General features: G+C 36.9%; 1 protein-coding gene across 11 annotated transcripts in view; it reads left to right on the top strand.

Annotated features, from left to right (window-relative positions):
* Positions 1-25,316, top strand: part of FYB1 (FYN binding protein 1) — a 169,633-nt gene that overhangs the window by 99,220 nt on the left and 45,097 nt on the right. For all 11 annotated transcript variants that reach the window (XM_017505896.2, XM_017505894.2, XM_017505897.2 and 8 more), the window contains one exon: positions 18,016-18,172. In XM_017505896.2, the coding sequence (XP_017361385.1) occupies positions 18,016-18,172 (157 nt within the window). The remainder of the gene's footprint in view (positions 1-18,015; positions 18,173-25,316) is intronic.

Genomic DNA, 25,316 nt, shown 5'->3' with positions numbered 1-25,316 from the left:
TTTTTTTGAGATAGAGTCTCACTCTGTTGCCCAGGCCAGAGTGCAGTGGCATGATCTCAGTTCACTGCAGCCTCCACCTCCTCGGTTCAAGCGATTCTCCTGTCTCCTGAGTAGTGCACCACCACACCAGCTAATTTTCATATTTTTAGTATAGATGGGGTTTCATCATGTTGGTCAGGCTGATTTTGATCTCCTGACCTCATGATCTGACCACCTCACCCTCCCAAAGTGCTGAGATTACAGGAGTAAGCCACCATGCCTGGCCCATTCTCTTCTCTTTTCCTACCCCATGCCCCCTTTCTCTTTCCCCAGCTTAGAGATTTGATTATCAACATTCCCCCCCACCCTTGCTATTATTTATCAATCTTGCTAACTCCTAAATAATTATCCCACCACACATGCACACACACACAAGTAAGAGTAAGCAAACACACAGAACCATAAATTTTAAGAAATTTTACAGTAATCCTCATCACAAAAAAAGCTGAAGCAGTGGTTTCTCTATGGGAGAAGAGTTCTCCCTGAGTCCGTTTGCCCTTAGTCTATTAATTGTTGACTTTGCTTTTTCCTAGTATCTTCTTAGCTTCTTCTTTCATCTTAGAAAGTAACATGTACCTTTTCAGTTATTACACCATTGAGATGCTGAAAACACTTACAAAAAGAAGATGCTTATGTTTTATCCTTTTAAGGTTTTTAAACAAACTAGAAAGAGAGAGAGAGACAGAGCTTATTTGGTTTCATGGCACGATAGAAAGAACTTCAGACTTAAAGATGAGAAACAGGATTTTACTCCTGGATCTCATGATTTTAAGCTTTGTGTCGCTGAATACATCATTTGTCAAACTTATCTGGACCTTGGATTTTTCATCTTTGATAAAACTTGAGAGTGTTTTTCAGGGTTTTCTTATGCTATGTCATCCCTAAGTCTAAATAATATTCTCATTCCATGTCTTAAAGTCCTGTGCAAAACCAGGAATATGGCTTCACAAATAATCAACTGGTTTGTTTATGCCAAACTATATAAAAAGCACTGGAACAGTAAATTCATAAGACTTTCAGTCTTAGGGTTTATTGGTTCTATCTCTAGGAACAGAGATTTGTTCTGTAAGTGACATATGAAAAGTGGCCCAAAAGGGATACTATGTACATATATCAGTAGCATTTTTATACACCAATAACATTCTATCCGAGAACCAAATCAAGAACACAATCCCATTTACAATAGCCACAAAGAAAATAAAATACCTAGAAATTCGTCTAACCAAGGATGTCAAAGACCTCTGCAAGGAGAACTGCAAAACACTGGTGAAAGAAATCAGAGACCACACAAATAAATGGAAAAATGTTCTATACTAATGAATTGGAAAAATTGATATCATTAAAATGGCTGTACTGCCTGCCCAAAGAAATTTATAGATTCAATGCTATCACTATCAAAATACCAATATCATTTTTCACAGAATTAGAAAAATCTGTTCTAAAATTCCTCTGGAATTAAAACAGAGACTGAATAGCAAAGCAATACTAAGCAAGAAGAACTAAATCAGAGGTGTCTCACTACCTGACTTCAAACTATACTATAAGGTTACAGTAACCCAAACAGTATGGTACTGGTACAAAAACAGACATATAGACCAGTAGAACAGAATACAGAACTCAGAAATGAACCGACACTTCTACAGCCATTTGACCTTTGACAAAACTGACAAAAATAAGCAATGGAGAGAGGACTCCCTTTTCAATAAATGATACTGAGATAAGTGGCTAGCCATATGCAGAAAAATAAAACTGGACACCTGCCTCTCACCATGTATAAAAATTAACTCAAGTTGGGTTAAAGATTTAAATATAAGATTTCAAACTATAAAAATCCTAGAAGAAAACCTAGGAAGTACCCTTCTCAACATAGGCTTTGGTAAATAATTTATGGCTAAGCCCCAAAAGCAATTGCAACAGCAACAAAAATAGGCAAGTGTGACTTAATTAAAAAGCTTCTGCACAGAAAATAAAAAATTCCAGCAGAGTAAACAGCCTAAAGAATGAGAGAAAAGTTCACAAACTGTACATTTGACAAAGATCTAATATCCAGAATCTACAGGGAGCTTCAATCAATAAGCAAAATATAAAAAATCTAATTAAAAAATGGGCAAAGAACATGAACAGACACTTCTCAGAGGAAGATGTACAAGTGGCCAATAAACATGAAAAAATGCTCAACATTACTAATCATGAGAGAAATGTAAGTCAAAACCACAATAGAACACTACCTCACACCAATCAGAATGGCTGCTATTAAAAAGTCAAAAAACAGCAGATGCTGAAAAAGCTGCAGAGAAAAGAGAACACTTATAAATTGTTGGTGGGAATGGAAAGTAGTTCAGCCACTGAAAGTAGCTTAGAGATTTCTCAAAGTATTTAAAACATAACTACCATTCAGCCCCGCAATCCCCACTACTGGGTATATACCCAAAGGAAAATAATTCATTCTGTCAAAGACACATGCACTCGTATGTTCATTGCAGCTCTATTCACAAAAACAAAGACATGGAATCAACCTAGGTTACCATCAACAGTGGATGGGATAAAGAAAATGTGGTACATATACACCATGGAATACGCAACAAAAAAGAATAAAGTCATGTCCTTTGCAGCAGCATGGATAAAACTGAAGGTTACTATCCTAAGCAAACTAACACAGGAACAAAAACCAAATACCATATGTTCTCACTTATAAGTAAGAGCTAAACACTGAATACCCAGGAATGCAAAGATGAGAACAATAGACCTTGGGGACTACAAGAACCACCTGTTGGTTAAGTGATGAGATCACTGGGACCCCAAGCCTCAGTGTCACACAATATACCTATGTAACAAACCTGCATGTGTACCCTCTAATCTAGAATAAAAGTTGAAATTACTATATTTTTTTTTTTTTTGAGATGAAATCTTGCTTTGTCATCCATGCTGGTATGCAGTGGCATAATCTTGGCTCACTGCAATCTCTGCCTCTTGGGTTCAAGCAATTATCCTGCTTCAGTCTCTTGAGTAGCTGGGATTACAGGCTCACACCACCATGCCTGCCTAATTTTTGTATATTTAGTAGAGATGGGGTTTCACCATGTTGGCCAGGCTGGTCTCAACCTTCTGAGCTCAAGTGATGTGCCTGCCTTGGCCTCCCAAGGTGCTGGGATTACAGGTGTGAGCCACTACGCCTGGATGAAATTATTTTTTTTTAAGTGATTCTACCCCCTTAGTAGGTCTGCTTTGTCTGATTCTTTTCCCTTTCTGTGTAGAAAACTGGTGGTTGGTGTTATAGAAAGAGTGCATTAAAGACTGCTCCTCACCTTGCTGTCTTCTTTTCCCCAATCTTTTCAATTTATTATTTTCTAACGTTGACTTCTGATTTTCCTCATTGTCTTTATCATCTTCACCCCTGCTTGTCACTACCTCATTTGTCCAATTACAAAAAAGGTAATGCCAGGCATCTAACAAGGCTTTTCCCACCTCACAATCCCTAGGTCCTGAGGTGTTTGGCCCACATATGCCTTGGCTCTTACAGAAGGGGCAAATGACAGCCAGAAGGAACTCTCGGAGAATGAAATATTAACTGAAAGTGTCAGCTGGTAGTTAATGTGATATTTATTAAGAATCGCAAATAAGTTGTGTTTCAAAACTGAAGAATGGGAGGAGACAACAGTACACATCAAGCAATATTGCACTTCGGTAGTGCAATAACTTCTGAAATTATTGGCCTCTTCACAGCCTGTTGCCCCCCCCCCCTTTTTTTTTTTAAGACAGAGTCCCACTCTGTTGCTCAGGCTGGAGTGCAATGGTGCAATCTCAACTCACTGCAACCTCCACCTCCCACGTTCAAGCGATTCTCCTGCCTCAGCCTCCCGAGTAGCTGGGACTACAGGCGCATGCCACCATGCCCCACTACTTTTTGAATTTTTAGTAGAGGCGGGGTTTCACCATGTTGGCCAGGATGTTCTCGATGTCTTGACTGCGTGTTCTACCTGCCTCAGCCTCCCAAACTGTTGGAATTATAGGCATCACCACAACCAGCCTATGTTTGGACTTTATACAGGATTACACAGTAAATGTGACTATGGTTTTTTATTTAATTTTTATAATATAGTGACAAGATTTAAGAATTAAACTTAGAAGCTGTAAAACTTGACATTGTTTGATATTAGAGCTAGAATTGCTAGGCAAAGTATACAGATTAAATAAATAAGGTAGAGATAACTTTACATGCAATTGATAAACCTGACTGTGGCCATTAGGTCAGTATAGACCAACCCGAGGTCTTTGGGCATTCTCAGAGATCCACAAACTTCCTACACAATTTTTTAAAATTATGTTTTCATTCGGTGAAAGCCTAAAAAATGTTAATACCTTTTCATTAATTGTCATTAAAATACACCTTTACTTGCCTCAGGCTAACAAATCCGAACAAGTGATGATGTACTATAAAAACAAAGGTTTTACAGTAATTGAAAGAAGAAATGTAGTGGGAAGATTGAGTTATAATACATGGCATGATAATATAGCAATGTTATCTCCAGAGAAATCTTCCTAATTATATCTTGTTAATTAAAAATAGAATACAAATATGGGCTAAACATTTTAAAAAATAGGTTTACTCAACAATTAAACATATGCTACCAATTGCAAAGGCTTATTCGCACCATAAGAAAGTTACACAGAAACACATCTATTTTGACTAATTTTTTTTTCACTAAAAAAATTCTTCTGCTCAGGGGAACAATTGTTCTAATAAGGGAAAAGAATTAACATTTATAGAGTGTCTTTTGTGAGTTTGTGGTGGGCACTGTTGTTAAATACTATAATGATCATAACTTTATTGTGAAGTAGAATTTTTGCCTTTTTGCAGAGTAAACTGATGCCCTGCAAGATTAAGTGATTGTGCTGATGAAATTTAAAAGTGATCACAAACATCCACTGATAGAGAGGGCATGAGGAAATAATCCTTCATCAAGGCACATTGCTGAAGCCTCACTGGAGGACAATTGGCAGATCCTACAGGAATATAAAATATGAAAATCTTTCATCTCAGCAATTCTACTTTTAGATATATGCCCTAGAACACTGCCCTTATATTTATACAGGAAAGCTTGAGTAGATGCTCATCATCACATTATTCTTAGTTGAGGGGAAAGACTAAACAAACCTGGACTATCTCTATCACAGAATACTCTGGAACATTTACAAAGAACATGAATAGGCCAGAATGGGGAATACAGTATTTCAGCACGGAGAGCTTTTTAGGTTTTTAGGTGTATACATACACTCACAGGTCAGTAAATTCTTAGAGAAAGTTCTGCAAAGATAAACAATGGTAGTCTCTGGGAAGAGGAGGGTAAGGAGGTATGAGAGGTCATCTGAAACTCTACTTTATCTGTGTTGTAAAACTTCTTCTAGAAATGAGTCATATATTATTTGTGTAATCAAAAATACTTATTTTTATTTTGCTTTAAAAAAAAAAAAAGGAGAGAGAGAGAAGAGAGAACCACCCAGGAACATACCTCTAGTAGATGCTTGATCCCCAGATCATCTCATTTTAAAACACCCACTCTCTCCACTGCACCCCACTACTTCTCTGTGGCTTTTATATTTTTTTTCCTTCTGTGTCTTTTTTTCTTTTAGGTTGGTGCAAAGATAATTGCGGTTTTTGCCATTACTTTTGGCAAAAATCTCAATTAAATTTGCAGCGACCTAATATATCTTTCCCTTTTCTAAAACCTAATTTATCATCTTATGTTTATGTGCTTTATTTTGACACAGGGTCCCTCCTTTTCTATTTATATAAATTTAAGGGGTAAAGTGCAGTTTTTTTTTTTTAAACATAGATACACTGTGTAGTGATGAAGTCCTGGCTTTTATTTTACCCATCACCCAAATAGTGTACATTGTGCCCATTAATTAATTTCTCATCCCTCATTCTTGCCAACCCTCCCACCCTTCCCAGTCTTGCATGTCTATTATTTCACTCTATGTCCATGTCTATACGTAATTTAACTCCTGCTTACAAATGAGAACAAGTGCTTTTTGACTTTCTGTTTCTGAGTTGTTTCACTTAAGATTATGGCCTCCACCTTTATCCATGTTACTGTAAAAAACATGAATTTATTCTTTTTTATGGCTAAGTAGTATTCCACGGTGTATATAGCACATTTTCTTTATCAGTGTCATCTATTGATGACATTTTATAAGTGTCATCCATTGATGGACACTTAGGTTGACTCTCCGACTTTGCTATTATGAATAGTACTGCGATAAACATACATGTGCAGGTGTTTTTTTTTGGTAAAATAATTTATTTATTTTTTTTGGTTGGATATCTAGTAGTAGGATTGACAAATCTTATAGTAATTCTGTTTTTAGTTATTTGAGAAATTTCCATACTGTTTTCTCTAGAAGTTGTACTAATTTATATACATTCCCACCAACAGTGTATATGTATTCCTTTTACTCCATATCCTTGCCCACATCTGGTTTTTTAAAAATCTTTTTAATAATACCCATTCTGACTACCATACAATGATATCTCATTGTGGTTTTAATTTGCAATTCTCTGGCGATTAGTGATGTGGAGCACGTTTCCATATTCTTGTTGGCCATATGTGTGTCTTCTTTTGAAAAATATCTGTTCATGTCCTTTGCCCACTTTTTAACGGAATTATTTCAAAGGTTTCGAGTTGATTGTAGATTCTGGATATGAGTCCTTTGTTGGATGCATAGCTCATGAATCGTTTCTCACAATCTGCAGGTTGTCTGCTTATTCAGCTGATTAATTTACTGACAGATGCTTTCTAGTTTAGTTAAGTCCCATTTGCCTATTTTTGGTTGTGTTGTATTTGCTTTTGAAGTCTTAGTCATGAATTTTTGCCTAGGCTAATGTCCACAACTTTTTCCTAGGTTTTCTTTTAGTATTTTTATAGCTACAGATTTTACATTTAAATCTTTACTCCATCTTGTGTCAATTTATTGTGTATGGTGAGAGATAGGAGTCTAGTTTCATTCATCTGTGAATGGCAGTCAAGTTTTCCCAGTACCATTTATTGAATAGAGTGTCATTTCCCCAGTGTATACTTTTGTCGACTTTGTCAAAGATTAGTTGGCTGTAGGTATGTCGCTTTCTTTCTGGGTTCTCTATTCTGTTCCATTGATCTATGTGTCTATATACCAGTGCCATGCTGTTTTGATTGCTATAGCTTTGTAGTATAATTTGAAAACAGGTAATATGATGCTTCCAGCTTTGCTTTTCTTTGCTTAGGATTGCTTTGTCTATTCTATTTAGGGCTATTTTTTGCTTCCACATGACTTTTAGGATTTCTTTTTTTTTTTTTTTTTTGTTTTTTTTTTTTTTTTTTTTTTGGGTTTTTTTTTTTTTTTTTTTTTTTTTTTTTTTTTTTTTTTTTTTTTTTTTTTTGTAAGCAATGACAATAGTCATTGTCATAGCAATAGTAGCAAATATTTAACTTAACTGAATACTTTCTCTTATCACATGTCTGTATATGTAGTTGTGCTTCTTACACACATACTGAGTCATAATCACTTTATCTCCCTTTTAGTCATGCTGAGAACACTTCCTCTGTCCAGGCACTACAGGGAAGCTCTGCCTTCTTTGCTGGCAATTGTAGTTATTTCTCCAGTGCATTACAACTCTTTGCCTGGCCTGATGGTCTAATTTGTCCCTTTCAAAACCTCATAGTTTTAGCAAGGAAAAGCTTGCTTCCTGGATGAGCCATGGGTCACACAATTTCCTTTATTAAAACTGCTTTGTGAGGCTTTCTCTTTCTTTACTTAAAAAAGGTGTATGTCATAAATTAACATAGCACAGGCCAGTCATGGTGGCTCACACCTGTAATCGCAGTACTTTGGGAGGCCAAAGCAGGCAGATCACATGAGGTCAGGAGTTTGAGACCAGGCTGGTGAAACCCTGTCTCTACTAAAAATACAAAATTAGCCAGGTGTGGTGGCAGGTGCCTGTAATCCCAGCTACTCAGGAGGCTGAGACAGGAGAATCACTCTCACCTGGGAAGTGGAGGTTGCAGTAAGCTGAGATCACACCACTGCACTCCAACCCGGGCAACAGAGCAAAATTCCATCTCAAAAAAAAAAAATTAATATAGCCCAAAAATGTGCTTTGTTGGGTGTGCAGTTTTTTGTTTGATTGATTTGTTTTAATAGTTGCCAACATTCAAATATTAGAAGATTTTATAGAAAAATCTAGCCTTATTCTTAACATATTTACAGTGGGCTGGAGCCCCACAGTGGCCACCTCATTGAGACAGGGCATTCGTTTCCTATTCCCCATGGTCACGTGCTTCCAGCTCAGTGCACACAGGCATGCTTCTGCCTGGCTCCCCTAGACAGCTGAATTTGGAGCACATGATTTATTGCTCCTGTGTTTGCCCCTCCCTCTCCCTGAGGCTGTGCTATTGCCTCTGCAGAATCAAGGTTTATTCCTTCTCTGCTCATAGATGTTCTATTACTGGCTTATATTGATTTTATCTTCAGAGTGTTCTCAAAGGATTTCTACATGTCGATTTAGCCAAAACATTCACGATTACTTCAACAAAACAGTTAATCTGAGGATGTTTCTAAAACTTGATTTCTAGTGCTTTCTTTGCACCTATAGAAGCTATTAGTACACTTTTAAAACAACTTTTTGTATTTGAAGAATAGAGATTCCGTTATTGTCTTATACCCAAATATGCTGTATCTTAGAGCAGGAAAGAGGCACCCTGTAATTATGAGCATCTGACAAAGAATTTTTCTTACATGCTGACTTTTTTCCTTTTTAAAGTCATACTTAACCTTCCAAAAAAGAAAAGATCCAAAAGTCAGCAATCTCCTGTCAAATGACTGCCTAATTTGAATTTCAACTTATTTTATGAATGGAAAATGAATAAACTCATTTAAAAAAACAATTTACATTTCATGATTACATATGATTGAATAAACAACAAAGTTATTGCGGAAGTGAATTTTTAACAATTGAAAAAATTATTCAGAGACATTGAATGTTAAAGTTAGGTCTGAGATGGAAGAGTTTATGATAGTGATCAAAGCCTTTCTTTACTTATTTTCCTCTCATTGATCATTAGGTTTGTTTTGCTCTCTACTTCTTCACTTCCATCCCAATTTCAGCTTTGATTATCTATTTAAACGCTGATGTTTCGGTATTACTTTTCTTTCCATTTTGATGGAGTACTCTAAGCTGGCCAACATTTTCTTGGCAGCTTGCATTCAAAACAAAAGCTTTCATACTAATATAGTTACACTGCTTTGTTTTCAACTAAGTTGGTTTTCAAATTTTCCCATCCACAATGGTTTACACATCTTTTGAAGATAAGAACCGATGGCTTTGAATTAGGGCAAGGAAAAATTCCATAAAACTAGATTTTCTACATCTGTGACCCAGAGGTTTCAGTCCTTAGACTTGAAGGCTGCTGAGGGTCTCTTGAAAATTTTTAATGATATTGTAACCTACATAACAATGTCTACTAATATGTTTGTATTGTATATGATACTCTGTATTATATCTAATACCAATCATAAAAGAGAATGTCCATTTTTCTAACTACTTAATTAAATAGGATGCTGTACTGCTAATATTCTTTATAAAGAAGACATACTCATACAAATAAAATGCCTTATAAACATATGAAAGAAGGCTCAGCCTCACTTATAAAAATGAAAAGTCGATTGTTACAGCATTTAATTTTTTTGCCTATCAGGATTATTAGGACCAAAAAAGTATGATAATTTACATCATGTCAGTGAAGTTATGATAAAACAGGTATTCTCCTTCTATGCTAGAGGACACATTAATTTTTTTTATCACTAAATGGCATTATTTACCAAAATATTTTAATGCTCAGTTCTTTTGACCTACTGACTTCACTTTCTAGGAATTTATTTTACAGGTGCATTTATACTTGTGGTCAAAGACATACATACAAGAAAAACTTAAAAATTGTAATTGTCTAAAATATAAAATAAGAAACAATCTAGAGTTCCTCAGAAGGTTGATCATGGAGTTACCTAGCAATACTTTGGCATTTACTCAGGAGAAATGAGAACACGGATCCGCATGAAGACGTACATTCATGTTCATAGCAGCATTCTGTATAACATACCAAAGGTAGAAACAATTTAATGTTCATCAACTGATGAATGGATAAATAAATGTGATATATATATATGATGAAATATGATTCAACCATAAGAAAGAGCATAGTATTAGTATCTGCTACAACACAACTGAATGCAAAAACAACTAAGTGAAAGAAACTAGTCAGAAACAACTACATATTGTTGATGTGAAATATCTGGAATAAGCCAAACTGTTAAGAGACTAAAAATAGATTATTGGTTGCCTAAGGCAGCAAGGATTGGGGACAGGGAAAGGAAGTGACTTTTAGTAAGTATAGGGGTTTATTTTTGAGGTGGTGTGTATATTCCAAAAGTAGATTATAGTACTGGTTGCACAACTGTAAATATACTAATACCATGGAGTTGTATATTTTAAATCCGTTTATTAATATGAATTTTACTTCAGTAGTTATTTTTATAACCTAAATGACCAGCAATAATGAGACTGGTCACATAAAATAAGGTAAATACATGCAATGGAGAACTCCACTGTCATTTTTTTAAAAAAAAAACAAGATTGCTTTATTTATGGAAATATAAAACAACATCTTTTAAAATTAAGAAAGCAACGTACAGAATAATGTTATGTACCATGATTCCACTTGTGTAAAAAAATGCATAGAACAATTTCTTGAAATAAGAAACTAATAACAGTTGTTGTTGCCTTTGAGGCATGTAACTAGAATATGGGTCTCTAGAACAGGAGTTTTTCTTTTCAGCATTCCCTTGTATATTTTCTTAAATGTTTTATTGTGCATATGTTTATATTACAGCTTGCTTTTTAAAATTAGCTTTCTTTTCTAAAGGGAAAAAGGACAAAGGAAAAAGAAAGTCAATTGGTGAAACATTAAATGTGTGATGCGTGCAGTGTTGTAGGGCATACACAGGTGTTGACAGTGGAGACCTGCCTCAGAAGTTCACCCATTTAGCTAGGAAGAAAACGAATACATAAATGAGAAAGTAATTTATGGCAATTTTAAATAAAATAAAAGTGGTGTGAGAAAACACGTACCAGTGCTGTATGTACAAACAGAGAGCTCTCTGAGCTTGGTGCTAACACTAGGGAATCACAGGACAGCCACACCACACTTCAAAAGGGCAGGTGGTTTTTCAAAGTCTTACTTTTGACAGAATGATCAGACATGTGGCAATTAGCATGTCGTTTCAAGCACAGGTGGCAGTTTAGACAACTTCTAATAAAAATTACTGAAGTATGATAAGCCCAATCTCGAAATAAACATGTCCTAGAGATTTTAAAGAGCCTGCCCCATATGGAACACAACCGTGTTAGTTTCTAGAGTAATTCATAAGTAGCACTGAATACCTACTGTGTGCTTGGCAGACATACATATTTTGAATTCTCATAGCAAACCTGCAAGTTAAGAGTCAGTAGTCCCATTTTAACAGGCAGAGAATCTATAACCCAGAGAAGCAAAATAAACTACCCATTGTCTTACAGCTAATACTGGGTGGGATTAGTAGTCAAACCCAGGCCTCAATAACTTCAGCACAAGCATTCTTTCTACTGATCTATCAGATTCGCAGTTTGAAATTGTTTCTGGTATGTTTTGGAGTAAAGAATCTGAAAGCAGAATTTGGTTGTTTTGGTGCCTACTGGGGTAGATTTAGGGATTTAAACTTCTTCATTCTTAGGCCACTCTAAAATTCTTGAGCAGAACTAGGATTAGACATGATTAATTTGAGCAAAAAGTGTTTTTGTTTTTGTTGCTTTCTTTGCAGTTCAGGTGGGTAGACTGTAGTGTATGAATGGGACAGCCAGATCGATTAGTAGCAAAGAATAGGATCATTTTTAAGAACTACCATACAATGTGTCAGATGCTTCTGTAGGGTGTGTGTATGTGACCATTTCACAGATGAGAAAATGAAGACTTGGAGATATCAAGCAACTTATCTAAGTCTTCATATTGAGTAATAAAAACTGGAAGGTTAATATAAAAGTGGTTGAATCTGAATTTAAACCTAAGCCTTACATTCTTCACTCTTCCATGAGGCCATCCAAGCACATTAAAGATATAGAAGTAGCAAATGTAGGTTTTTCTTCCAAGAAGTTTGGCCATGAAGAAAAAGAACAAAATCAGCTGGTATCTAGGGTGTGGACAGAGGTTAAAAAAGGATACTGTTGTGCTTTTTTATAATGGAAGATATCAGACCATATTTAAGATGGAAAGTGCATTGAAAGATGAAATCCACAGTCCAGAGCACATAGTAAGTGCTTAGCAAATATTTCTTGCTTGATGCAATGAAGGAATAAATAAAGGGAGAAGGCTGGACAAGGAAGCAGGCACTGATGGGAACCAGAAATGCCAGTTAGTATGTGCAAGAAGGAATGTCATCTTTCCAGAGAATCTGGAACAAAGGAAAATCAGGAGAGCAAGATAGCAGGAGATTTTCAGTTAGAATACAGGGCAAGTGGGGATGGTCAGATGGGGCATTCTCCATGTTCTTAGTAAAGTAAGAGGTAAGGTTATCTGTGGTACATAAGAAAGGCAAGGGCAGGGTCTGGGAATGAAGGGGATTACAAACAACCTTTGCAGTAAATGTGGTAAGATCTCAGTGAGACTCAGTCCAAGAAAGTCTGTGTTTAGTTAGGTGTGAATGACTGACTGCACATGGCCATGTAACCATAAGAGATTCCATTAAGTGTCCACCCAAATAGTTTTACAAACTACTTATGCAAAGTTCACCAATATAGACTCTGGCAGTGCCACGTAGTTGCTAGAGCTTTTCTTCTTGTTTGAATGGGCAATGCTATATACCTACACAGGTCCAGAGAAAATTAAAGACTATATGCCAAGTTGCCAATTCCATGGCTGAAATCTGAGACAGATACTTAATAATCCTCAAACAGATCAATGATGAGCTTAAATAAACAATTTCCAAATTTCTTGTTAAAGAAACTTAGAAATCATTTTGTTTGTGACATTCCTCAGCCTTGTGTGATCATCTTTATGTTTATACAATGCTTCTGACTTTTTAAGATGCTTTCACAAGTATTAGCTCATTTCATCCTTAAACCCTTTGAAGTAGTTAGGGTTCTATTACTCCCATTTGACAGATGGAGAAACTAGATCACATGGAGATTAAGTGATTTGCCAAAGACAAATAGCTCTTTGGTGATAGAGCTGCAGATAAAATCAAAGTTTTCTAGTGCCTGGTCCAATTCTAAGATATCCCAAGAAAGCCAGAATAGAAATGCCAAGTCTAGGTCAGGGTTTTGTGGCATTTAGAAGCAGCAATATGGTGTAATGTCTTTGGATTTTTAAAAGAATCCATGGATTTAAAAGGAAATTGAGAACCAGATCTCCACATGTTCCTTACACCCCTCTGGACGTGAAGTTTTTAGCGACCTTCTTAGTCAAAAGTCACAAACATCAGAATCTATAGGGTAGATATACTGAGTCTTCATAGATCTTTATGTTACCAGATTGTTATAAAAAAATACCTAGAACCACTATTTTTGACCAGCAGAAATAACTAAAATGCAAAGTTTGTGAATTAATGCAATTTCCATTTCCCATGAGTATACCACCACCCTCATTGGGTCCTCTCTATTCGTTTCCACCTCTTCTCTCCCCGCTCCTTCTTCCATTGCCCTCAAATGCACTTTTTTGTTTATAGCATTTTAAATACTGACAAAATCTCACCATTTTGATTAGACTGCATTTCCATGAACCTGGAGCCGTTCTTCAAGGCAGGGCCAGATAACTACTGGGCACCCTCTGGCTCATGGAGGGTCCCTCCTGGTCATTTCCTCATGGTAAAATGGCCCCGGTGCTCCACCCATTCCGGCCTGCCTGAGCACGGGCACGTGACTTGTACAAGCTCTCTTCTAAACTTCCAAAATTAAAAAAGATGAAAAGTTTGAGTCAGAGGTTATTAACTTCCCAGGTTTTGAGAATTGTTTCTGTGTTCTAGAAGATATTGCAATTTCTCTCCTTGTTATTCACAATTCTCCCCATTTTTCTGTAACTGGTATAAACTGTTCCCTAATACAAATACAGTCAATTTTCCTTAATTTTGTCGTTAGTCACTCAAGCTCCCACTAGACTTATTAGCAAGATGGTCCTTTCAGTTCCAGTACTTCAAATCACAGATTATCTAGTCAATCCCCCTGAGCTTTGGGAGATGAGAGCCATAAGTAGATCAGAGTTTTAGGTGTTAGCTCTCAAATTGCACATTTCTAATTCTTAATGCCAACTGAAGTCTAAACTTGTTGTTCTTTCCCCTTATTTCATATCTTCTAAGTCCTTTTATGCTATTTTAAAATTCCCTGATTTCAGTTCTTGAGAGTTATTTTCCAGCCAGCTAGCATCAGTCATTCATCTTGAAGAGCCTCTTTCCCACTAGCTTGAATGTTCCCATCACTGCTTTCTGGTTTCCAAAATCAAATTCTAAGGCATCTGAATTAGCATCCAGAACATCCCAATATGTGAGCCTTACAGTCTCTAGAGCCAGGTCTTTCCTGCAGTAAACTGGAAACACTCATAAAATCACACTAAGAGGAAAAATACAAATCAAAAAAGCTGAACTTACACCCAGATTGTAGGACAGTTTGCTGATGTGTCTATTTTAACTTACTAATAATTTTCATTTTATTACCTTGAGAAGCAGTAGAGCATAGCAGAAAGTGCAGAGACATCATAAAAAATTGACTAGAATTCAAATTCTGGCTAAGTTTGAACCCCACCGTTACTGCTTACTAATTCTCTGAACTTGGGTAGTTTTATTAACTACCAAATGGAAAGTAGATAATAACATATACCCCCACAAGGCTGTATACAGACTAAATATGATTACATATGTAGAATGCCTAGTATGGTGGCTGGCAAAAATTGTGTGATTACTTAATATTATTTAATATCATTACTCCCAGATATTTTTATAGATTTATTGTTTCTATTTCTTTACTCATTTTACTATATTCAATCCCTTTCTTTCTATCAGAATAAAAAACATATTTTTACTTTTGAGGATTTTAATATTACTAATTATATTTTAGTAAACTTTATAAAGTCCAGATTGAGATTTTAGAGTCAATCATTAGACTCTAATGTTAATGGTTAGACATTAAAGTAAGTCTAACTGGTTTTTTCCTCAGAAAAACTAAGATGTTTTTCCTTAGAATTATTTTGTATACATGCAAATGTATTCCTCGCAGTATTTGAAAGTGACCATATGTTTTGCAAGGCAAAGTGTTTTACTGCCACATACTACTGTAACATAGGAAGACTTCAGCGTATATTCTCCCAAGCTTGATGAGGAAGAGCATACTCAGACATTTAGTTTAGTGGCTCATTAAGTCTTTCAGGTTATCTCTGACTGTCTTCCAAAAGTAATTTTTCTTTAAAATCTAACCAGCCCCTTTCCGTCTCTCACTCTGCTTTCCTCTGGTTTTGCTGTACTCTCAGGCGAGCCCTGCCCTGGCAGTGGCAAGACCGCTGCCAGCAACTCAAGGAGGAGCCCCTTCTAGTTCCAAGCTCAGTAGAAAAGCAAGCACACCCCTTCCTGTGATGCTAAAGTTATTATAATTGAGGAAAGGAGAATAGACGTCAAGTAAGCAGAACCACAGAAGGCCTCCAGATGCCTCATCAGAAAGTCTCATAAGCCTATGTAAAGGCAGAAAGGGACCTGGGTTTGGGGGAAGTCGGTTTTCAGTGCTTCGAATCCAAAAGACTCATCATTCCCCAAACCATCTCAGTAACTTCTCACTTGTTGGCCTTAAATCATTCTCCGAGGGTAATGCCTCCTGCTTGTCAAAATCCTTTACATGAAAGGAAAAGTCACAGATGGCTAATAAATATTTTTTCTATTTGGACAGTTTATTAATATCTACTCACAAAGGTATATTCTCTTTGGGTAGAGTTTTTAAATCATTTATGAATCTACTGAACCATATTATTTATGAATTAAAATAACTGGGTACCATTTTCATCTGTCACATTCACTAGAATTTTTCATGTTTATTCTATGATGAAAGAGGCATGTGAAATTGGTAAGTAATAGCTTATCAGACAAATGGTGAAGAACATTTGCTAAATGATTTAGGAGCAACAACAATTATAAAATTAGATCTCTATCTAAATTACTAATAGTTTTAAAGAGTTAAATGGAAAAAAAATGAAGCCACAGCGAAGTAGGAGAAAATATACCATTTATGATTATCTGTTCTCAAATTAAGGAAGGCCTTCCTAAAGATAACATAGTGACAAAAATTATACATGAAAGGATTGACTAATTGGATTAGAGAAAAAGTCTGATATATCAAAAAAATTTTATTTTAGTTAGGACAAAACAAACTGGACTCAACATTTCTAACATAAATATCTTGAGTTGGAATTTTTTATTCATGAAATTTATAGGGGAACTAATTCTGTCTACCTCCACCTCCAAAAATAGCTGCAAAAGAGGAACTATTCTTATGGGAGCTGTATCTGGCCAAGAGGGCCTTGAGTCTGCAGTGCAGAGCCTGAGCGGTCTTTAAAACTCCAGGAAGAAGAACACTGTGGTGAGGTCAGAGAATGAAGAGAGAAGACAATACTGTCAGCAATTACTTAAGTGAAGAGCTTCGGCAACGGGGAGAAATATCTAAAAAGAAATTAGGAATTTGTTCATGGCATATGCTATGTAAAACCTTGGTATTACCCTTGGAAGGAAATTTATAGTGAAGTGCAGTATTTTTTTTGAAGTTTTTATAGAGAGGTTTGTTTGTTATGGTATATTTTTTAATGTATGGACAGGCAAAAGGAGGATTCAAAGCCGCCTACTTACATCCAGTTGGTCCAGTTAAGAAACAAAAAGATTAATATCCTTAATAAAAAGATTTTAGAAACTAATAAGAAAAGGAAAATGCTATTTTTGAAATAGGCAAAGTATTTGAATAGATAATACTATTAAAAGGAAAATGGTTATAAACATGAAAAACATTACCTCATTCGTGCTCAAAGGCAGGTAAAATTAAAAAGAAATGTTTGTCAAGAATTACCCTCTTTTCCTCTCAGAAAATCACCCCAAAATGAGAAAGAAATTTAAATTCCATTTTTGGGGAAACAAGGCAAACTGCCTAATTCCAAAACCCAAGATATGACATGAAAAATCAAATGGAGGAATGACTGAGAGGAAGAGGATCAAAGGAAAGAGGGAAGATACAGAGACAAGTGATTCTAGTCACGTTTTAGCAGATAGAACCTAGGAAGGTTTTAGGTACCAGCAATGGTATGCTGATAAATGTTTAACAACCAGGAAAAGCTCTGTGTGTCTGTGTGTATATGTGTGTTATGCATGTATACGTACATGTAATATATTTTATTGATATAAAAGATGAATAAGGCCGGGCATAGTGGCTCATATCTGTAATCCCAACATTTGGGGAGGTCACAGCAGGAAGATTGCTTGCACCCAGGAGTTCAAAATCAGCCTGGGCAACATAGCAAGACCTCATCTCTACAGAAAGTATAATATTTTAAAAAATATATATATGGGTGTTATGGTGCATGCATGTAGTCCCAGCTACTCGGGCAGCTGAAACAGGAAGATCCTGAAACCCCAGGAGCTTGAGGCTACAGTGAACCATGATGGACCCACTGCACTCCCACCTGCGTAGCAGAGCAAGACCCTGTCTCAGAAAAGATATATAGCATACAATATGGTAATAATAATAAAATTAACATACTCTTTATTGGGAATTCCATACAGCCAATTGTTAATTTTTGCCAAACTCTTGAATTTGTAGCCAACTATGGTTGCAATCAATAATCTTGTTTTTGAAGATTTTTCTTAATTCATGGTATTGTTTGCTTTGCTTCTTAGGTACTAGCAAAAACCAGATGCCTTACTCAACAACTTCCCCGCCACCACCTCCACCAGCCCATCCGGCCAGCCAACCACCATTGCCAGCATCTCACCCAACACAACCACCAGCCCCAAGCCTACCTCCCAGAAATATTAAACCTCCATTTGACCTCAAGTAAGCAAAAGATTATCTTGCCATTTCTTTCCCAGTGTCTTGCCATAGATTTTCAAACCATGCTTGGTTGAGTGCTGAGGGTTCCATGGGAAACTTCCAGGTCTACAAAACTGGGCAGCTGGCAGAGAGAAGAGCTGGCCAAGCTGGCAATGCTCATACCCCTAGAATCTTATTTATCTGTTTTATGTTGGGTTTCCCCTTAAGTGTTTATTTGAAGAAGAAAATTTCCACTGTTTTTAAAAGTTCTAAAGCTTTCCTGAGAACCACCAACTCCTCCGCTATCACAATCACCACCACCTCATCACCGTATGTTTACTGACTGCCTGTGATGTGCTAGGCATGTTACATATATCGTCTCTATAACCTCATCGATTAGGTAGTATCATCATTATTTCAGATGAGGAAATGGAACTTTGGCTCTGCAAAGAAGCCAAGTAACTTCTCCAAGATCACAAAATAGTGTAGAATAAAAATTTCAATGAATGTTAGTCTGAATCCAGAGTAAATGTGCTTTAAACTACTATGCTAAATAGCCTCCTTTAATTAAAAAAAAAAAATACAGATTTTCTCTCATCCCTCAGAATTTCTGGCTGGGTGTTTAGGAAACTTTTATTCAAGCCTGCTCTTGCTTAAATGTTCTTAGATGTTATTTTTCAGAAATCTCAGCACTGTATGGGTTGCTATACGTGGGCTCTTTATCCAGGATTTAATAGAATAGTTGGTAAAGGAAAAAGCCCGTGGCAGATTGGAATAAAATGAAATGTCATTTTAAGAAGAATATCCAGACAATGGCAAGCATAAATCCTTAAGACAAAATGGACTAGATATTTCCTTTCTTCTTGTAGAAAATTGCTTTACGTGATTCTCTTTCATCACAAATAATATCTCAATATATTTAGTACAATTTGGTTTTTTTTCACTTAAATTCCCCTACCAGATTGATGTTCCTTACAACAAAAGTACTTAATATCCATAATCCATGTAATGGAAACTGTTAATAACACTATTGGATTGACAGATTCCCTATAATGCTCGATGACTACAATTTTGGGAAAAGGTGGAAAACATATTTGTCATGGAAAACCACTACTATTTTTTTTTACTTTAATATGCTTTCTTGGGGGTTTAAGGATAGTAAGTAGAGGGCGTTAGAGCAGCTTCACAGCTATTATCTTATATATGACCGCTTTGTGCATTTATATTAACAGCATACCCTTCTAAGCATTTGAATTTATGGATGTCAATTTAAAGCCTCTAATGCTCCATGATATCCAGCTACTTTTTTTTTCAAAAGGGAAAATGTGTGTAGTGAATGACTTTCACACTCCCATCGTAAAGCTCACATAAATTCCACAATGAAGCAATATCTGGGTTAGAAAATTTTCCCCATGTAGAGGAAGCTAGAAATGCATAGAGGAAATGAAAGCAAAATGGGTCTTGATGTTCAGGCTCAAAAGGTCACATTTCACATGAAGGGACAATGTATGGAGTAGTCTGTAAGAAGAATTGTGAAAGATATAGGTGTTTCTGTGCTGCTCACAGCACCAGTCCTCAAAACATATACATGAGTATTTGCCAACCTGCAAGCGTTCCTCCTGTTTCTAATCAAATACCACTCTCAGGTCAAGAGCTAATAGATTTCCTTTACAGTCATGCAACAAATATTTTTTGAGCTACTATGTTGTGCCTTTGTAATACAAGTGCAGGAAATATTACTAAACAAACAAAGACCCCTGCAAAGCAGGGGCCAAGAGACTAAATACATGAAAATAATAAACAGGGCTGGGCACAGTGTCTCCTGCCTGTAATCCCAGCACTTTGGAAGACCAAGGTGGGAGGATCACTTGAGCTCAGAAGTTTGGGAGCAGCCTGGGCAACATAGTGAGAACCTGTCTCTACTACCCATTTAAAAATTAGCAGGGCATGATGGTGCACGCCTGTAAACCCAGATACTCAGGAGGCTGAGGCAGGAGAATTGCTTGAGCTCAGGAAGGCAATGCTGCTTTGAGCTGTAATTGTGCCACTGCACTCCAGCCTGGGTGACAGAACAAGACCCTGTCTCAAAAATAAATAAATAAGTAAATAAATAATAAACAGGTAAAGTATATGGTATTAGCACTTGATGCTTCCTGAGATATTTCCTAGAGGGAAAATGGAGCTGAGTTAAGTACCAGAGGTGGAGTATGAGGGTGAGTTTGGGGATAGCATGTTGCTACTTGAGAGGTGAGAGTAGCTCCCTTATATTTAATTACAGTTTTTGCCATTACTTTCAATGGCAAAAAATGCAATTACTTTCACACCAACCTAATAGAAAGTGATACTTGAGCAAAGATTCAAAAGAAGTAAGGGAGTTAGACACGAAGGAAGACTGTTCTAGGCAGAGAGAGCAGGTAGAGAGAGCAACGGAAGGAACAGTAGGGAGAGTCATCTCATGTAGGGGCTTGTAAGCCGTGATAGGATTGCAGTACTTATCCTAAGTGAAATGGGACTCACTCAAAGAGTCAGAGCAGAGCAGTGACATTTTCTGACTTGTACTTTGTAAAAATCACCTTAATGGTTATGCTGAGAAGAGGCAGTACATAGACAATTCTCAAAGCAGGGAAACCTGTTAGTCAGATGTTATGGAAATGCAGGCAAGATATGGAGTAGCACTGCTCAGGATGGGAACAGTGTGGGTAGTGAGAAGTGTGCATATACTGGGTGTATTTTGAAGGAAAAGACAACGGAATTTGGATTTAGGGTACGAAGGAAAATGGGGATCTAGAATGGGTGGCTCCAGTGTTTTTCACTCAAGCAAATGTAAGGATCATGCTTCCATCAGCCCAAGCACCACCATGGGGAGGCTAAAGATGTCAAAGGCTGAAGATGTTAAAATTACAACAAATCTAAAGATCTAAGTGTTTTTATTTGCACATCTAGAATCGGGCAACACTTTGTTTCATAAAATATAGTGAGTTTTCCAGTGAGTGAAGCAGAGGAGGCTGGCTTTATAAACAAAAAGAACTGAAGAAGCAGAAACAAAAAACAGAAAGCAGATTGGTCATTTCAAAGTTACTTTCCTTATAAGGCAGTTACAGGGAGCCAGAACAATAGAAAGATAATGGAAGTTAACATCGGCTGACTCCAGGTCACTCTTTGTTGTAAAGATTAAAACAGAACTTAGTTATTGTGACAGAAGATGAAAATTGGCCTTTTTGGGCAACTAGGCCATTCTCTGTCTCTCCTGATTTCCCAAAAGGCCAGAAGACAACTCAGTTTCAGTTTGGTGAGCATGGGTGATTCCATTTTGATTTTCAGTCTGGTCTTCTGGGGCCCAGTATAGGAATTTAGTCCAAAAAAATGGCCTCCTAGATTTTGTTTAACAAAGGTGAGGTCATGGCTATGTTAAGTTTGAGGTACCTTTTAAGCATCCAGTTGAGTAAAAAATGGAGAGTCTGGGAGATAATTCTGGGTTTAAAATATAGACTTGAGAGAAATAGGAACATATTTCACACTGAAAGTCATGGGGCTGGTTAAGATGACCAAGGAAGGGAGTGTAAACAGAGAAGAAAAGAACTGAGCCCTGGGGTACCGTAACTCTCTGAGGCCTGGGAGAGGAGAAGGGGCAAAGGAGAATTAAAGGAGCAACCAATAAAGCCGGAGTCCTGGAAACCCAGGAAAGGAAGCATCCAAGGAGAAGTCAGTGAGCAACTGTGTCAGGTGCTGGTGGAGACCAGAAAGTGAGGACTGTGGAGGTCAGTGCAGCGGAAGTTGTCAGGAGTGGTGGGGAAGCAAGCCTGATTGAAAGGGCTTTAAAAGAGAATGAAAGGAGAGGAATTGCACAGAGCAAATATAAACAACTCCTTTACAAAGAAAGGGAAAGCAAAGAAATGGGACTGTACCTGAAGGGAGAAATGAGATCAAAAGACTTTTTAAAGATGGAAATAACAGCATGTCTGTAAGCTGATGGGAAAGACCCAGTCAAGAGGGAAAAAGGATCAGGTAAGGGAGAGGGGAGAATTGCAGGAGCCCAGCATTAGAGCAGAGGGGAAGAATGGCTTCCCTAAGCTTTACAGTTCTCCCGAGGTATAGACTGGAATCTCTAACTGGGATCAAGGAAGGAATTTCAGAAGACAGGGTGGACTTTTCATCTGCAGCCTGATCTGCCTACTCCTAAAGCGGTCCCCAGAAGTAGCTTGAAATGATATCATTCAGGCCAGGATGTCTTATGAGTGTAAAAGACTTGAGACAGGCAAGAATCAGAAACCCTAAATAACTTTGAAAATAAAGTAGTTGAGGCCAAAGTTATATTGTATTTTAAATTGTATTGTTTCCCCACCTAGTGGTCAGAAATTAGTTACATTTTCTGCTATTTTTACTCAGACATTTGAAGAGGAAATGAAATGGGTCAAAAGAGTATGTTTATCATTATTAATGTTCAAATCAACATCTTTTAGTGTAATACATTTTTTTTTTTTTTGAGAGAGAGAGAGAGAGAGTCTTACTCTGTCATCCAGGCTGGAGTGCAGTGGCACCATCTTGGCTCACTGCAACCTCTGCCTCCCAGGTTCAAGTGACTCTCCTTTCTCAGCCTTCCGAGTTCAAGCGATTCTCCTGCCTCAGCCTCCTGAGTAGCTGGAATTACAGGAGCCTGCTGCCACACCCAGCTAATTTTTGTAGTCTTAGTAGAGATGGGGTTTCTCCATGTTGGCCAGGCTAGTCTCAAACTCCCGATCTCAGGTGATCCACCCGCCTCAGCCTCCCAAAGTGCTGGGATTACAGACTTGAGCCACTGCGCCCAGCCATTTTAATACATTTATTGGTATTTTTTCAAATTATAATTTTAACATCATAATTAATTTTTCATATGAAAACAGAATCAATGGTTATTTTGGCATGTCAAACAAATTACATGGTTATTAATAGTAATGAGACAGAAAAAGTGAAGTAATAAAAAATAATAATAATGGGAAGTGACTGAGGTGAGAAAAGGAAAGATTCCACAGTTTTTGCCCTGAAATCATTCATAGTTATTTTAGGGATTTTCTTGGTTTTTGTTTGTGTGCATGTTTTATTTTTTTGTCTGTAAAATTGGAGGAAAAGTAAGAATTTACCATTATAACCTTTTTATTAATTAGAGCTGCTTAAAATGTTCTGAAACTTGAGACTTGCCGTATCAGTAGTCCACTGCCAGTTAGTCTTCGCTCACGCCAGTTGGAAAGTGTTGGCTTCAAGAAGTCAGTTTTCAAATTCCTTGTGGGTTAAATATAGGAAGACATGTTCCAAAGAAAAGGCCACAGGATTTTACTCTCAATAAAGGCAAGTACAGAACAAAGTTTAATGTATCATGTAGATTTCTTCTTCCTTCTTTAAAGAAAAAAAAAACTTCTGATAATTATAAGCTAAATGCATGAATAGGTGAAACCCTGCCTCTACAAATATATAATGATAAGGGTGGAGAGAGGGGAGAATTGGAGGAGCCCAGCATTAGAGCAACAAGGTGGAATGGCTTCCCTAAGCTTTACAGTTCTCCCGAGGTATAGACTGGAATCTCTAACTGGGATCAAGGAAGAAATTTCAGAAGACAGGGTGGACTTTTCATCTGCAGCCTGATCTGCCTACTCCTAAAGCTGTTCCCAGAAGTAGCTTGAAATCATATCATTCAGGTCAGGATGTCTTAAGAGTGTAAAACATTCGAGACAGGTAAGAATCAGAAATCCTAAATAACTTTAAAAATAAAGTAGTTGAGGCCAAAGTTACATTGTATTTTTAAATACACACACACACACACACACACATGCATATATATATAAATTTAGCTGGGCATTGTGGCACATGCCTGTCGTCTCAGCTATTCAGAGGGCTGAGGTGGGAGGATACCTAAGCCTGGGAGGTCCAGGCCACAGTGAGCCATGATCTTGCCTCTGCACTCCAGCATGGGGGACAGGGTGAGATCCTGTCTCCCCTCCCCCCCCAAAAAAAAAACAAAAAACAGGAAAGCAAAGTTTAAAGGTCAACAGTTTTACAACTTTATACGTCAGGAAATAAAGAGCTAATAAGCTTTCTAAAAATGACAGTCATTAACTTTACTTTTCCTATTTAATTCTACATGCTATAGCATAAAAATAAAGATCTATAGTGAGAGGCCTTGTTGAATAGGCCTATTATCATAACTGGTAAGCTTTCTTTTCTTCTCCTTCACCCTCTTCCTCTGCTTAGTTTCCTATGCCTTAGATTGTGGCTGGTTCCATTGTTTTTCTCTTAATCTCTCTATGGGGCTTTTCTCAGTGCTTGGAACCCTTGGAGCAATTGCTGACAGTTTGATCTGGATTTACTCATGACACCTGCACCTATTTCTCCTCTTCATCTCATTTCCTTTTACTCTTCACCACCATTATTTATTGAATATTTTAATAATATACATCTTATGAATTCAGGCCTATATAAAGTGGAACTAAGATTCATATGTTATAATGTTGGGTCCATAAATAAATGCATACAGGCAAACATTGTCTACAAGTAATAAATGCTTTGCATAAATGTGCAGACACACATGTATGAATATGCTATGCAAATACCCTTCCTTTTAGAAGTATTTGTTATTCATACGGGTGTTTTAGGAAGTAAATTACTTAAATCCGGTCATCTTTTTGATCTAACATCCTTTTCACTAATGATTTTGCTTTCGTAATAAAAGTTAGGCTCTTGGTATTACTGGAATATTGTTAATTCATCAAAAAAATCAAAAGCCCATCATGACAGGAATTATTCTAATAACTTTCTAAAATGATAATCATCATAATAAATTAACTAGCAAAGTAACAATCCCTTTCCATAAGGGGTTTATGGCTTGGTAGTGAAAAGAGAGACCTGAGCAATTACCCTATAATTACAAAGGAATACAGAATAATCACTATAATGGATGGATGGATGATGCAGAGAAGCAATGCAATAATTAGGCTTAAGGAAGTCAGAGACAATGTCCCAGAGGAAGGAGTGTTTAAGGAGAGGGTTAAAGAATGGAGGCTGGTACAGTAATCAAAACAGCTTGGTACTGGTACCAAAACAGAGATATAGACCAATGGAACAGAACAGAGGTCTTGGAGGCAACGCAACATATCTACAACCATCTGATCTTTGACAAACCAGACAAAAACAAGCAATG

The sequence above is a fragment of the Cebus imitator genome, unplaced genomic scaffold, assembly GCF_001604975.1.
Source record: "Cebus imitator isolate Cc_AM_T3 unplaced genomic scaffold, Cebus_imitator-1.0 Scaffold344, whole genome shotgun sequence".
NCBI lineage: Eukaryota > Metazoa > Chordata > Mammalia > Primates > Cebidae > Cebus > Cebus imitator.
Note: the sequence above shows the minus strand (reverse complement) of the source record. Positions and strands in the feature narration are given on the sequence as shown.